The sequence below is a fragment of the Nannospalax galili genome, unplaced genomic scaffold, assembly GCF_000622305.1.
Source record: "Nannospalax galili isolate Female #2095 unplaced genomic scaffold, S.galili_v1.0 scaffold346, whole genome shotgun sequence".
Lineage (NCBI taxonomy): Eukaryota > Metazoa > Chordata > Mammalia > Rodentia > Spalacidae > Nannospalax > Nannospalax galili.
This window is the reverse complement of record NW_008357637.1, coordinates 595,839-611,420: the sequence shown is the minus strand read 5'-3', so window position 1 is coordinate 611,420 and position 15,582 is coordinate 595,839. Positions and strand designations below refer to the sequence as shown.

Below are 15,582 nucleotides of genomic sequence, written 5' to 3'. Positions count from 1 at the left end.
CTTATAGGGTTTATACTGAGTACAATATTGTATAACTGTAATAATTCAACTGTAAACCTAAAAATTTACAGCCAAATTTGAAAGAGATGCATCCTACCTCAGGAAAACGTTATTGAATATGTCAATTGTGTTGTAATGATATGCTTCTTCTAAGTATGTTGTTATTAAATAAATCATTTTTAAAAATAAAAAAAAAGAAAAAAAATAATAATAAATAAAATATTTTTTAAAAAATAAATTTTATTTATTTATTTTTGTGTGTATGAGTGTATGGCCTGCATGTATGTAAGTGCACCCAAGTCATGCAATGCCCACAGAGGTCAGAAGAGGGCATCAGATCCTTTGGAACTGGAGTTACAGATGGTGGTTACTCACCATGTGGGTGTTGTGAATTGAACCTGGTCCTCTGTAAGAGCAACCAGAGTTCTTAACTGCTGAGTCACCTCTCCAGTCCCTATAGTTGTTTTACAGTGGCTCTAGGATTAGAGAATGGTTTGGTTCTCTTCCAACATTCAGAGGGTTTTTGTCTGGCTGCAGGGCTGGGGTGGGGGATCAGGGGGTTCTGCTTCCTGTAGGGCTCTGTGCCTCTCAGTTTCTCAGCCTGGGGAATTCTAGGTCAGAAAGTGCTTGTCTTGTTCACTGCTGCATCCCAGTTGAGTGCCTACCACACAGCAGAAGCCCTCAAAACATCAGCATAAATGAATTTAGACAGATGAGTAGGAAGCAGACTTTAAAAAAAAAAAAAAGAAAAAAACCCTGGTTTTATATGAGTATATGTAGCATACAAGTATACTACAGTCTAATAGGAAAAGGGATTTATTATACTCAAAAGAGAAAAGTATTATAGGCACTGTCTTCCTGAACATAAGTCTACATTTGTGTTAGACCTATAAGAGTAAGAACAATCTGGCCTCCCAAACCATTATTCTTTTACATTTACAATTACAATTGTGACACAAGTCTTCCAGTGCCTCACTTTTTTGTGTGCAGAGTCTTAGCTAATTGTGAGCACAAGTATGGTACCCTGAGAAGATCAAGGTCTAAGATTCTGACTTACAGGTGAGGTCATCAAGAAATATGAAGACTGTCCCCAAACCTCACAGTCAGTTGTGCTATGAAAGGTAGAGAGACGGAGCTGGAGAGATGGCTCAGCAGTTAAAAGCACTGGCTGTTCTTCCAGAGGACCCGGATTTGATTCCCAGCACACACTTGGTGGCTAACAACTGTCTTTAACTCCAGTTCCAGGGGATCTGACACCCTCATCTGGCCTCTGAAGGGCATTGCACACACATTGGTGCACTAACATACACACAGGCAAAACACTCAAACACATAATAAAATAAAATAAAATAATAAATGAAAAGTAGAAAGTACTCTGGGTTTGGACTTTCAGTTCTACTTACAAGCCAGGTTTCCATGCTGCCCCACTGCCTGGCCAGAAATGACATGGAGCAGAGGTCCAAGTTCTGCATGAGTTAGCAAGAAATGGTGGAAGACTAGGACCACATAAAAACTGTGTATGGCACCAGGTGTGGTGGTACATGCCTTTAATCCCAGCACTCAGGAGGCAGGGGCAGGCAGATTTGTGTGAGTTCAAGGCCATCCTGGTCTACATAAAGAGCTCAGGCCAGCTGGGGCTACAGGGAGCCCAAGACCAAAAAACAAAACAAAACAAAATGTATGGAAGACAGATACCATACAAGCCTGTGCTAACAGATACAATTTCTTTGGGAAACTAAAATTTTTTTTTAAGTAGGCAAGGGAAAAAATTACCCACAGATACATTACCAAATACATATCTAAGCAACCACAATGACGGTCCATAAGTGACCACCCCAGGAACCAGGGGCTTCATTCTAGAAAATGAATGCATGTAACAATTATGAAAGGACAAAGAGCCATTCTTTCATAAAAATTAACTGCCTAAGACACAAAGAAATAAATATACCAGTCAGTCATAGGAGCCATTTCTACCCTGATAGTTTGAGAAAGTATTCATTGCCCAACTCCTCACCTCTTTTACCAGAAAAATGTTTATTAAACAAGTAAGGAAATGGGAAGAGTAGAGAAATTCTAGGTCTTTGAAATAAGCCTAGAATACAATCCTACCACTTAGCTGTGTGGTTTTGTGTGAATTAGTTCTCTTTGCTGAGCCTCAGTTTCCTCTGTAATGATTTCTGCCTCACAGAATTGTTTTAGGAAATAAAACACTATCTTCAAGAACATTCCCACAATAAGAGCTTACTATAAATGTAAATAAATGTGTAAATATATAATCCACATTTGCATAAAAATAATGCATGAAATTTAAATAATAATAAATAATATAGAGAGAGAGAGAGAGAGAGAGAGAGAGAGAGAGAGAGAGAAATGGAGATGTGAAAGAGCTAGAAAATGGTAAGATGGAGAGACAAGATTATACCATAAGCATTTATATACTAAGTGTTTTGGAGTCCATGCTGTGTAAGAAAAGTTTAACTTGTAACTTTAAATACATTTAGCTATTTGGGGCAGACCTCACATACATTACTACTAGCAGCAAAGAACCAGTGCTTTTTCTCCCTGTGAGCTCTCTGGTTCCTTCTTGACCTTGCTTGGCACTGGGGAACCTGGGCCTCCCTAACTTCACATCCTTGGCTGGGAATCTTCCTTAGAGATGGGCAACCTTATTCTGCATGGTAACCCCACATTCCCATCTTGGGGCCTCTCTGTCTCATTTCCAGTCAGCCTCTTCTTCCTCTGGGGAGCAGTATTCTTTCCCAGCTGTCCCCCTGGACACGGGCCTCCCTAGCTTCTCTTCCTGTCATGCAGTCCCCAGTTTTATTGACTCCATGTCTCGACAGTGCCGGAGCAGTGTGAATGGGTGAGCATGGAGGGGAAAGCAAACTGTGTTTAAAGTCAACTTCAAGAAGCTTTGGGATGCATGCTTGGATTCCTGCTTTCTCTCCAGCACCATGTTTGGGGCAGAACAGGTGCTCAGTATGTAGCTGTTGGAAGGAAGAAAAGGAAGGAGAGAATGAGGGATAGAAGACATTTTAAGAGGATACAATCCCATGGAGATAGATCACTTGGAACTTTTTCAGCCCCAGTGACCTGGCATTTAGTGGATGTTCATGCTTTGAGTCAGTCCAACAAAAAAAATCTTGTTGAACACTTGCTCTTTATGTAGCACTCTGAGGGCTGTGGGTCAGAACTGTCTGATGGGTATGATACCAGTGCTGACACTTGTAAGCTTCACCTGGAGGCTTTCTAAAATGAATGATGGATGTGGCAATTTAAAAAATATATAAATTTTCCCACAATTGGGCACAGAGCTGGGAGTCAGGGGGATAGAATCATTTGGAGAGGATGAAGAGCTCTGTGGGCCTTCGCTCCTGAGACAGTGACACTCTGGGTAGTCCAAGCCAGGGGCTTACCTTTCTCTGCTTCCGTTTCTTTATAGAAAACAGGACTGGGGAGGCCTGGGGTGCAGTTCCATGCTGGAGCACTTGCTAGTATGTGCAAGGTCCTGGGTTTAACCCTCAGCACGCCCCCTCAAAAGAGTGGATATGTTGGACCTTCTCTGAGGATTCCTTCTGACTGGAAATTCCATGTTTGTGGGCCATCAAAACATTTTACTTGAAAAACTCAAAAGGTCAAAAGTATTTGGAAGTACTAAACAAGGCAAACTACCTTTGACATAAAACAGGTAGTGCCAAAGGACCCAAGAAATCCATTTTAATCCGTAATGGAAGAAGTGCTGCTTACCTGCACTATGCACTGAATGAAGTCTGGCACAGTTAACATTTTGGGTCTTGTTATCAGCCAAGTTAGTTACAGAGCTGCCATTTTCTTTTTTGAAATAACTGTGACTAACACAGTAGAGAAAAAGGTGGGCAGAGTGTTGAAAATACCAGTCGAAGGAGCTGGAGAGATGGCTCAGCTGTCAAGAGCACTGACTGCTCTTTCAGAGGACAAGGGTTCAATTCCCAGCACCCACATGGCACCCTACGAACTGTCCTTAACTCTCATTCCAGGGGAATCCAAAGCCCTCTTCTGACCTCTGAGGCATTGTACGACACGGGTGCACTCACATACACACAGGCAATACACTCATACACATAAAATAAAAATAATAAAATTAAAAAGAAAAAGATAGAGAAAATATCAGTAGGGAACTGGGATCTCTCCAAATCATTAAAGGGACATTCTAAAATTGGAAAATACATGTCTCTGAAATTCACCTCCTAGGCAGTTTTAACAGTAGACTGGACACGGGAAGAGAGAGTAAAGTAAATTAAAATATGGGTCAATAGAAAATGCCCAAACCAAAGGACAGAAATAAGATTTAAAAAACAGCAAGCATGCGTGGTGGCACATACCTTTAATCCCAGCACTTGGGAGGCAGAGGTAGCTGGATCTCTGAGAGACTGAGGTCAGTCTGGTCTACATCAGGAGTCGCCAGCCAGCTGGGGCCACAGGGAGACCCTGTCTCCAAACAAACAAACCAGAGCTGGGTAAAAGACATCATAAGGAGGTAGGTTTACTTGTGTATAACTGGAAACCCAGGAAAAGCAAGAGTGACTAGGGCAGCAGTGGTGTGTGAAACGCTAATGACTAAGAAATTTTTGAAGCCAATGAACATATCAGCCACAGATTTAAGAAACTCAACAAAGCTCCCACTGTATAAACACAAAGAAAACCACAGATATTTTGAATAAGTCTAACTAGGAAACACCAGATAAATAAGGAAGATCATGTCTCTCCTATGCTCAAAAGCCTCTGGCGTAGGCTGGAGAGATGGCTCAGTGATTAAGAGCACTGGCTGCTCTTGAAGAGGATCCATATTATGGGTATCTGTATGTAGCTCAAGTTTGAGGCAATCTGATGCCCTCTTCTGGTCTCCATGGGCATTGCACACATGTAGTGCACCTACAAACATGTAAGCAAAACCCTCACACATAAAATTTAAAAGGAAGCCTCTGGTACTTTCCACTTACCACAAGCAAAGCCTAGGTCTTTTGGCTGACGAAAGGTCTATGCAGGCCACCCAAGCCTGTGACCACATCTCTGGCTCATCTGCTGGCACCTGTCCTTTTCCCATCCTGCTCTATACAGGCTGTTGCTGTCAGGCACCTCCTGCTCAGCATACCTGCAGTTCATTCTGCTCTGCACCTTCTTTCTCCAGATGCCCCTGGGCTTGTCCTCAAGCTGAGTGAGGCCTTCCAGGTCATCCTACTCAAACTGCTTGGCCTTCGCTCAGGACCGTCTATTCCTCTTTCCTACTTTGGTTTTCTCCATTGTACATCATTTACAGTACCCATTTACTTGGTTTACTGTCTGTTCAACACTAGACCTAACAGTGGGATTGGTGTCTGTCCTGTTGACTGCCAATTTTTCAGGGTCTCAAATAGTGTCTGACATAAACACATGCTTGAACATTTGTGGAATAAATAAATGTTCAGTTAGGATTAGGATTGTTTCCTGCATCACCTGACTCTTCTTTGAAATTAAAAGCAAAAGCTGTTGCCCCACTGACATGAGGACAAGAATTCTGACTGTTTTACAGGGGTGGTGACTAGTCTGTTACTCTAAATGATTTAATTCATTGAAACATACTCCAGAAGTCCAAATCAGTCCCAATGTTACTCAAACTCATTTACTCTAAAGGATTGTTGAAATACTAACAGGGAGACCTAACAGTGGGAAGACAAATAAGCCATCTTCATATTATGGGATTTGTTTTTAGAAACAAAGGGAAGTCTGGACAAAATGAGTGTTTTGTACTTACTCATCTGACATAATTTCTTTGCTAGCTGGTAGTCTCGGCCCATTTCTGCTCTCAGGAACTGGAAAACAAATTCTTCAGATTAGTGGTTTCAAGAGAGAATGATGTAAATGTCAATTATAAACTGCCTTAAAATACTCATTAATGATTAGTTACTTTGCTTTTCAATACATTTCTCCATGAGTGAGTCTGCAGTCAACTAGCCAAGCATATTTATGTTTTAAAGATTTGCTTTTGAATTGTGTGTGTGTGTGTGTGTGTGTGTGTGTGTGTGTGTGTGAATGTATTCCCTACATGTGTGGGTACCAGGAAGAGGGTGTTGGCTTCCTGGAGCTAGAGTTCTGGTGGTTGTTAGCCACTCAACATGGGTGTTGGGAATCCAACTTGGATCCTCTGCAATAGCAGGAAATGCTCTTAACCAAAGCACCTCTTCAGTCCAAGCATTTCTAAAGACTTGTAATGGTAGCTTGGTGTGAGAGCCCAGCCCAGTGTTGCTTGACCATAAAAATGATGAGGCCAGAGCCGGACATGGTGGCGCATACCTTTAATCCTAGCACTCAGGAGGCAGAGGCAGACAGATCTCTGTGAGTTCAAGGCCAGCCTGGTCTACATAGTGAGTTCCAACACAGCTAGCGCTACAGGGAGATCCTGTCTCAAAAAAGACCAAAAAAAAAAAAAAAAAAAAAAAAAATTAAAAAAAAAAAAAAAAAAAAAAAAAAAAAAAAAAAAAAAAGAGGCTGATTCAGTTGGCATGACATTAATCTCTTACTTTAAATATTTCTTTGGTTCAGGTTTCTCTGGCAATGTAGTCCATAAACACATGGTGGACTGGAGAGATGGCTCAGCAGTTAAGACCACTTATTGCAGAGGACTGGAGTTTGGCTCCCAGAATATCAGGTGGTTTACAACTAGTGGTAATTCTAGCTCCAAGGGATCCAACACCCTCTTCCAGCCTAAACAGGCACTGTACATATGTAGTGTACACACACACACACACAAATAAATCTTTTTAAAACATATATTCTTGTCAGAGTTTAATAAGGCATTTTTAGTTTCTTTCCTGTTTGTGGCTTTATTTTTAAGCTTTTGTTTTGAGACAAGGTCTTATGTAGCCTAGGCTGGCCTCCAACTATAGCTCAGGATGACTGTGAAATCCTGATCTTCTTGCCTCCACCACCCAAGTGCTGGGATTGCAGGTGTGTTGCCAGACTCAGTATTTTCTTCTTTAATTTCAATTATGATATCTATTGGTTCATCTGTGTATTTTTCGAATATCTAGAACTATATATTAGTTTGTTTTTTAGTTGAATTTTTAATGAGCTTCTTCAGTTCTTTTTCTTGTTTGATTTGCTTTCAATTTTTATAGTTTCCAAAGTCAACATTTAGTTTACTTATTGTCATTTGTCCCTGAATCATCATAATTATAATCATCTTTGAAGTATTTATAACTTAAAGCTCTTGAGGTTGGAGAGACGGTTCAACGGTTAAGAACACTTGATATATAATCATGAGGATCTGAGTTCAGATCCCAGCACCCACAAAACAAGCCATGAATTTTTTCACACCCCTATAAATCCAGCTCTGGGGAGGTATGGTAGAGACAAAAGGATTTCTGAGGCTTGCTAGCTTCTAATTCATGCAAGAAAATGTGAACCCCAGGTTTTTTAAAAAAATATTTTATTTTTATTTTATGTGTATGAGTGTATTGCCTACATGTATGTGAGTGTACCTGTGTTGTGCAATGCCACGGAGGTCAGAAGAGGGCTTCGGACTCCCCTGGAACTGGAGTTAAGGACGGTTCGTAGCTGCCATGTGGGTGCTGGTAATCGAGCCCAGGTCCTCTGCAAAAGCAGTCAGTGCTCTTAACCACTGAGCCATCTCTCCAGCCCTGAGCCCCAGTTTTAGGGAGAGATCTTGCCTCAAAGGAATAGGTGGAGAGTGATAAGGACATTCAACACCCTCGTCTAGCCTGTGTGCATACACAGGCATCACCCTCCTCACCATACATATACAATCAGTAACACACAAATAAATAAATCTTAAAAAAAACCAAATATGGGCTGGAGAGATAGCTCAGCCAGCAGTTAAGAACACTGGTTGTTCTTGCAGAAGACCCGGGTTTGAATCCCAGTACCCACATGGCAGCTAACAGCTGCCCATAACTCCAGTCCCAAGGCATTCGACAGCCTCTTCTACCTATTCCTACCTATTTATTGACCTCCGTGGCCATTGTACAACATGAACAACACAGGTGCACTTACCTACATGCAGGCAGTACATGCATACACATAAAATAAAAATAATAAATAAAAAAATAAAAAGAAAAAACTACATCTTTAAGCGCTTTAAAACATTTCTTATTTAGTACCATGGTTACCTCTATTTTCCAAAGAATTATCAGTTTATTTATTTAAGTGCCATTTAGAGAAATATCTTTTAGTGATAACTGGTTTAAATTTGTCATCATAGTTATTTTATTTTTATTAATTTTATGTGTATGAGCATTTTGCTTGCATGTGTGTAAGTGTACCCATATTGTGCAATGCCTGTGATGGCCAGAAGAGGGCATAGGATCCTCTGGAACTGGAGTTAAGGACAATTGTTAGCTATCATGTCTGTGCTGGGAACCAAATTCAGGTCCTCTGCAAAAGCAGCCAGTGCTCTTAGCCACTGAGTCATCTCTCCAGCCCTATTGTTTTCTTAGTTTAATTGATCATGGATAAAGAATGTAATTGGTGTGGCTTGTGGCTATTGTTTACATTTAAAAATGTATTCACCAGTTGAATACCGATTCTTCATGTTTCTAAGATGCCACTCATGTGTCCTCTAAAGTCCTTCTTTTGGGATGGAGGTGTACCTCAGTTGGCAGGGCTCCTCCCTAGCATGCATGCTGTCCTGGGTTTAATCCCTAGCATGGCATAAATTAGGTATGACGGCATATGCCTGTAATCCCAGCACACAGGAAGTGAGGAGAAGAGGACCAGAAGTTCCAGGTCATACTTGGTTACACTTCAAGTCTGAGGTGAGCCTGGGTTATATGAGACCCTATCTAAAAAATAAGTGAATGTGTGAATGAATGAATGAATGAATGAATGAATATCCTCCTATTCCTCCTGCTTTTCTGTAACTTAAATTTCTGTTTCCTGAACTTCACAGTGTTTTGCTAGCATGCATTTCATTTTAGTGTAACCATTTCTATATGTGCCTGTTCTTAAGGGCAGAATTTGTTTTCTACTTATCTCAGAATTCCTTGCAACTAGCATGATACATGGATGAATAATTTTATACCAAAAATCTCTCTTCCTTCCTGTCTCTGCCTTACCAGAATCATCTTTCACCCATAACCTTCTGAGCAATGACTAAGTAGTCAGGTAAGCATCTCTATGTGGGTAAAGATCTTTTTACTAACTTTGCGATCTTTATTCCATTAATATATGCTAATTCATCTAATCCATTTACTAAGGTTATAATCTGCTTAGTTACTTCAGTATTTGTAAGCATCTTCGATTATAATCCACATGTAAAACTTACTTCTGCCATTAACTCTAGCGGGGCTCGAGACTCCTTTTTAGTATTACTACCTTTGTCATCTTCATCGTTGGTATCATCTTCACCCTCACTATCTGTTGAATCTGAGAACTTATCATTAGTATCCTGAAGGCAATCTTCATTATTTTTCTCCTGTTTGGCAAGGACTGCATCCTTACCTGCTTTACCTTAAACAGAATACAAATAATGTAATCAATAAATGAAAATTTCAGATGTTGAACTGTGCCACCTCCTGTTAGCATCTATGAAGCTGCTATAATAATAAAAATAACAATCAACAAACAAAAATAATCATACTTGGCAACATCACTCCTGCCATCCCTACATATATTGATTCATCGAGTTCTGTTGGCATCCCAGTGGGTTAGGCATGGTTTCTATTTCTATCTATTGATGATGAAACTGAACACAGGGGTCGGGGGGTGGGGGGCTATGAAATAACCCCTTCAAGTTCATGGGGCAAACTGTCAGGTCTGGGAATCAGTCTGGCTAGAGTTGATATTCTTTATTACATCCTATGTGATTTTTCCTAAAATATATAAAAATGTACTAGTAATGGCAATTTGAAAGAGTATTTACTACATGTCTTCTAAAACTGTCCCTTCTGCAAGCGCTGGCAGGTGTGCCTCTGGTCTGTGGACTCTCCTTCACAGTTTCATACTGAACTTCCTGTACCCAGCCCTTTCTTGAAAGACTCTGAATCCTCTTTGCAGAGAGCACAGCCACAAAGTACTCGAAATGATGGATGAACTTATGCACTAAAGGAAGAAATGAAGACATCCAGGAGAGCATAGCTTTAAAAGACAAGGCTGGCAAAACAGATAAGGAAAAGAGGCAAACTCCTGACTCAAAGCCAAACATGCTACCCTGAAAAATGAGTGACTCCAGCCCTTCCCTGGGCGTCATCTACCCGCTTTCATTTCATTCATAGTCTCCACAGAATCACACACTCCTGATCCTCCAGAGCAAGCCAGGTCTGTACACCAACTCCCCATACTGATGTCATTAGGGGAAGGTCATAATAGCTGATTAGGGACATCCTGTGAGGTCACCGGAATTGTCTTGCTCAATTCATAAACACAGCATTGTGAAGAAAGCACCCAATCCCTAGAGCCATAGTGTACGCTCTTGGGTGTGGTTAACTTCAACTTCAAATTATCTTGCCATTCATGCTTCATTATTTTTTGAATTCATTTTAAAATGATTCATAAAGCTGCACATATATGGAGTACCATGTACTGTTTTGGAACATGTGTACATTTTGTCATGTTTAAATCTGGCTAAACATATCTAGTCAAACATCTGTTACTTCCTTATGGTGAAAACAAATTCCTTCACGCTAATTTTTTTAAATGTGCCTTTTCCTTGTCTGTCACCCTACTGTACAACAGCACACCGGACTTCTCACCCCCATCTGGTAACTTGTACTAAACGGTCTTTCCTTAGCCCTCCCTCCTCCCTCCTTTCTAGCCTCTGGTAACCATCTTTCTAGTCAGCCTCCAACTGCAGTGCTTTTGTATTCCAAGGATGACTGAGATCACATAGCACTTGTTTTTCTCTTCCTGGCTTATTTCACTTAATATAAAGATCTCTAGTTCCACCCAGGTTATATATAAATGACACATTTCATTCACTTTTAATGGCTAAACAGTAGTCCATTATATAAGTAAACCACATTTTCTGTATCTGTTCTTAAAACGTGGCCAACCATCTCCCTCTAGAATGTGAACTTTGTAAGAGAGAGGCCACTGTCTATTTCAGCAACTACCATATCCCCAGTTTTTAAACTGATACCCAGTACTCTGGCTTGCTAATACTTTCATAGGTATTTCAATCCATTCTAGGTTTAATACCCTACAATCATCATCTTATATAATGTGTATCCATGGATGCCGTACTAGAGTCTGAACAACTACTGGTTCCTCTGACCCACCTTAAAGCTACTATGTTGTCAACTCCCAAAGGTCATGGTTTCAAAGTGAGCTAAATCAGACTCAACTACTCAGTTCAATAAGACAAATGCTAGTGGTTACCTGTGCTTTCTTTCCTGAAGGAAGATGACGACAGATCAGAGTGTCTGTTTGTTATGATATCTTTACTTTCAGTACTCTTTGAAGGTATTTTATTTTCAGTATTTTTGAAAGAGATTTTATCTTTGTTCTTCTTTGAAGAGACTTCCTTTCTAAATGTTAAAGCAGAGTGAAAAGATCTCTCACAGCCTCAGCTCTACTATTTTATAGCAGTTCATAAACACACTTGTGCATATTACATTTAAATGAAAAACAATATGCTAACAATAAACAAATAGCTAGAGTGCAGTATCTTTCTTGGAAAAGCATTATAATTTTCAATGCTGGTTAAAAGTTCTATTCCTAAACCAGGCTTGGTGGCATATGCCTTTAATCCCTGCACCCAGGGGCAGAGGCAGCAGATCTCTGTGAGTTCAAGGCCAGCCTGTTCTACATAGCAAGTTCTAGGCCAGCTGGGCACACAAGGAGACCTTGTCACAAAAAAGACAAAGAAAAAAATTCTATTCCTACTTGGCATTTATTATTGTGTAATAATTTCTAGAATCTTTTCAGAGCTCTCCAACACTGTGCTGGGTAGTTTCAGTTGTCAACTTGACACACGGAGGAAGAAGGAACGTCATCTGAGGCAACTGTCTCATTAGATTGGCCTTTGGCCACGTGATGTCTACGGGGCATTTTCTCGATGTTAATTGATGTGGGAGGGCCCAGCCCACTGTAGGTGATACCATCCTTAGGCAGGTTGTCCTGGATTGTATAAGAAATCAGGCCAGAGGAGCAAGCCAGTAAGCAGCATTCATCCATGGTCTATGCTTTAGCTCCTGCCTCCAAATTCCTGCTTGACCACCTTGCCCTAGCTCTCTTGATGAAGGACTGTACTGTAAGCTGAAATAAAATCTTTCCTCCCCAAGTTGGTTTGGTCAGTGTTTTATTACAGTGATAGAAAGCTAAGTAGAACCAACACAGAACATGTACAGCAATGGACAGCATGTGCAAGACCTATACAAACTCAAACCAGATAGAAACCCAGCATATAACTGGGGAAATGGGTAAGAAGCCCTAATCTTACCTGAGGAACTATTGGCAACTGATTGCTGCTGGGTGACAGACAGTTGGTCTTATTTAAGGGAGTGATGCTAGCTAGCTAGCTAGGCTGACCAGGCTCCAGTGGATGAACTCACACCGAGGGACATTTGGGGACACAAACTTGACTCAATAGGTCTTAACATATGACAATGCATGAAATCCAGCAAGGGAGGGGGGTGTGGGGAGGTGCAGTTAGGAGAGGTGTCGGAGACCATGCTGCCTGGCAGCCCTCACTGCCCCCCAGGGCAAGCATCCTCTGGAGAACTTGCTGATCAGTCCTCCCTGCCCCCTAAGATAAGCAACCCTTCAGATGAGTCAAGATAAGTTTGAGCAACCACCAATTTCCTTAGCCTGCAACCAGACCATGGCGCCAGGTCCCCTCATCCTAAGGGACATTCATTAACCCGTTGAGACAACACCTTCCCTCCCTCTTCCCCACCTAACTTCCCGCTTCAGCCCGTATAAGAATCCCCGTGGAAAAATAAACTTTGGCAGCTTGATCAGAGTTCTTTGTCTTGCTGTCGTTCTTCGTGTCTCTTGTCCCATCATTCCAGGTCCCTGGGAGTTCGAGTCTCTGTCTCCCACCCTGCTGGCCGGGGCAACTGGTGCCCAGAATGTGGGGCTCAAAGCCCCCAGGATCCCCTGGAACATTGCTGATTGTATGGGTGGGCCCACCTGGACGGCACTGAGCCACCGCAGCCTGAGGAAGGTTAAGCACCGGCTCGCATAAGAATCACCGCAGCCTTACCCAGCTGTGATACAGATTCGAGGGAGATTTCTTCATGGCAACGATACGGTAGGAATTAATCATGGGACCAGAATTCAGTAAGGAAGATTTATTCATAAAAGTTCTTAAAGATTCTTTCAAGACACGGGGAAGTAGGGTTAAAAAGAAAGATTTAAAAAGATTTCTTGAATATATTGGGGAACTTTGCCCTTGGTTCCCCCAAGAAGGAACTATAGATGAGAAACACTGGATGCGTGTTGGTAACTGCCTCCAAGATTACTGTAATACCTTCGGCCCTGAAAATGTCCCAGTCTCTGCTTTTTCATACTGGAATTTGATTAATGATATTCTCAAGGTTTATAATCACTCCCCTGACTTAAAGAGTCTTTTAAAAGAAGGAGAAAAAGTTCTTAAAGAACACTCCCACCCTCCATCTAAGTGTCCCTCCATTATAATTGATCTCGAGGACAATGGGGACTCACAGGAGGCCCCTACCTCAGAGGGCCCCCAAAAACTAGTCACTGCCCAAAGTATTAAACTGGCCAAATTGGTCTTATTAAGCTCATGATTCAGAACCACTGTGTAGTATGTATTCTCTCCTTTAAATGCTGAAATTTTTAGTAATCATTTTTTGTTCTTGAGGAGAATACCATTATCTGCTACTACTGACAAAAATAATTCATGAATGTAAACTGGAGGTTATCAGTTCTGTTTAGTGAGTAGACATGAATTACTTGTGTGTAGTAGGGTGTGCTCTTTGCTGTGTGTTTTACTTTGCTTAGTTCAGAGAGAATTGATTACTGAGTATATGATTTAGGCTAGGAGACATGTAATATTGGTATTTAATAAAACAAATTATTCATATTCTCATCATAACATAAGTGATCTCTACCCCATGCACAAATATATGAAAGGAAACTCGAAGTGCACACTCCCTGATACCGGTTGTGTACAGCGAACACCCCACTGCAGACCTCAGCCTGTAACAGACATGGGCTCTTTGACAGGAGAAAGACAGTAGAGAGAAAAAAATCAAAAAGTTTAGATTCATGCACGATTGAAAAATCTGAATTATAGATCTCAGAAAATGAGATGCAGTTTCAAAACGCTTTGAGTGAAAAGATCTTGCTCAGAATTGTCAGAGACCATGCTGCCTGGCAGCCCTCCCTGCCCCCCAGGGCAAGCATCCTCTGGAGAACTTGCTGATCAGTCCTCCCTGCCCCCTAAGATAAGCAACCCGTCCGATGAGTTAAGATAAGTTTGAGCAACCACCAATTTCCTTAGCCTGCAACCAGACCATGGCCCAGTTCCCCTCATCCTAAGGGACATTCATTAACCCGTTGAGACAACACCTTCCCTCCCTCTTCCCCAGCTAACTTCCCGCTTCAGCCCGTATAAGAATCCCCGTGGAAAAATAAACTTTGGCAGCTTGATCAGAGTTCTTTGTCTTGCTGTCATTCTTCGTGTCTCTTGTCCCATCATTCCAGGTCCCTGGGAGTTCGAGTCTCTGTCTCCCGCCCTGCAGGCCGGGGCAACTGGCACCCAGAACGTGGGGCTCGAAGCCCCCAGGATCCCCTGGAACGTCGCTGATTGTATGCGTTGTTTTAATTTGTCTGATTTTTCACATACTATAGACCAACAGATGAATGATTTACAAAAGGAAATTCATAAGATGTCTAAATTTTCTATACCTTGGCCAAAATGTCTCCAATGGCTTGCTCTGTTCTTTGGCCCAATATTGATTGGCGTACTTCTTCTTATGGGAGCTCCAATAGCTATGCGCTGTATTGTAATTTCGATTAATAATACTGTGGCCTCTATGACCACTTCCTTCTTACTTTTAAAAAACAAAAAGAGAGGAGATGTAGGAAACCAGGATGCCAGGCCCTAGGGTGAGGTGAGCCTAAAACTTAAAGGTCCAGGCTGCATTTTCTGCTAAAAGGGAGGGGCACTGAAAACAGTGGCTGTGATAATCCCTGCCTTGTAGAACACTGTTGGGCTGGCAGGAGGAAGTGGCCTGGTATTAAAGTGCAGGCTCCTTGCTCTGTGGAAAAGCGTCTTGGTAAACAACCCTTAGCTCATCTCCTTGTCCTGAAAAAAATAACTCAGCTATCCCTGGCTAAGAGATTAGGCCAGGTTAAAGGTTTACTCCTGAGCTAAAAGCTAAAAGTTTACCATGCTTTTAGCCCTAAGAAAGAAAACATTGTGGCCAATAAATTACTGGATGGGCATTGATAACCTTGAGTAAAAGTTTAAGAATCCTTCTGGTGCCAACTAACAGACTAAATGTCCTGTTTCTTTGTACCCTAAATCTTTATATGTGACTGCCATATCCCATGTGACTGCTAGTTCCTTGGGATGTATAAAAACCATCTAAATTCTAAAATAAATCATCCTGTTGAAAAAAAAATAAACAACAAACAAAC

General features: G+C 41.4%; 1 protein-coding gene across 1 annotated transcript in view; it reads right to left on the bottom strand.

Annotated features, from left to right (window-relative positions):
- The window catches only part of Erich2 (glutamate rich 2), a 48,570-nt gene that overhangs the window by 12,008 nt on the left and 20,980 nt on the right, over positions 1 to 15,582 (bottom strand). Inside the window, 3 exon segments of the mRNA XM_008855348.3 lie at positions 5,771 to 5,828; positions 9,299 to 9,483; positions 11,350 to 11,498. Coding sequence (XP_008853570.2) covers positions 5,771 to 5,828; positions 9,299 to 9,483; positions 11,350 to 11,498 — 392 coding nt within the window.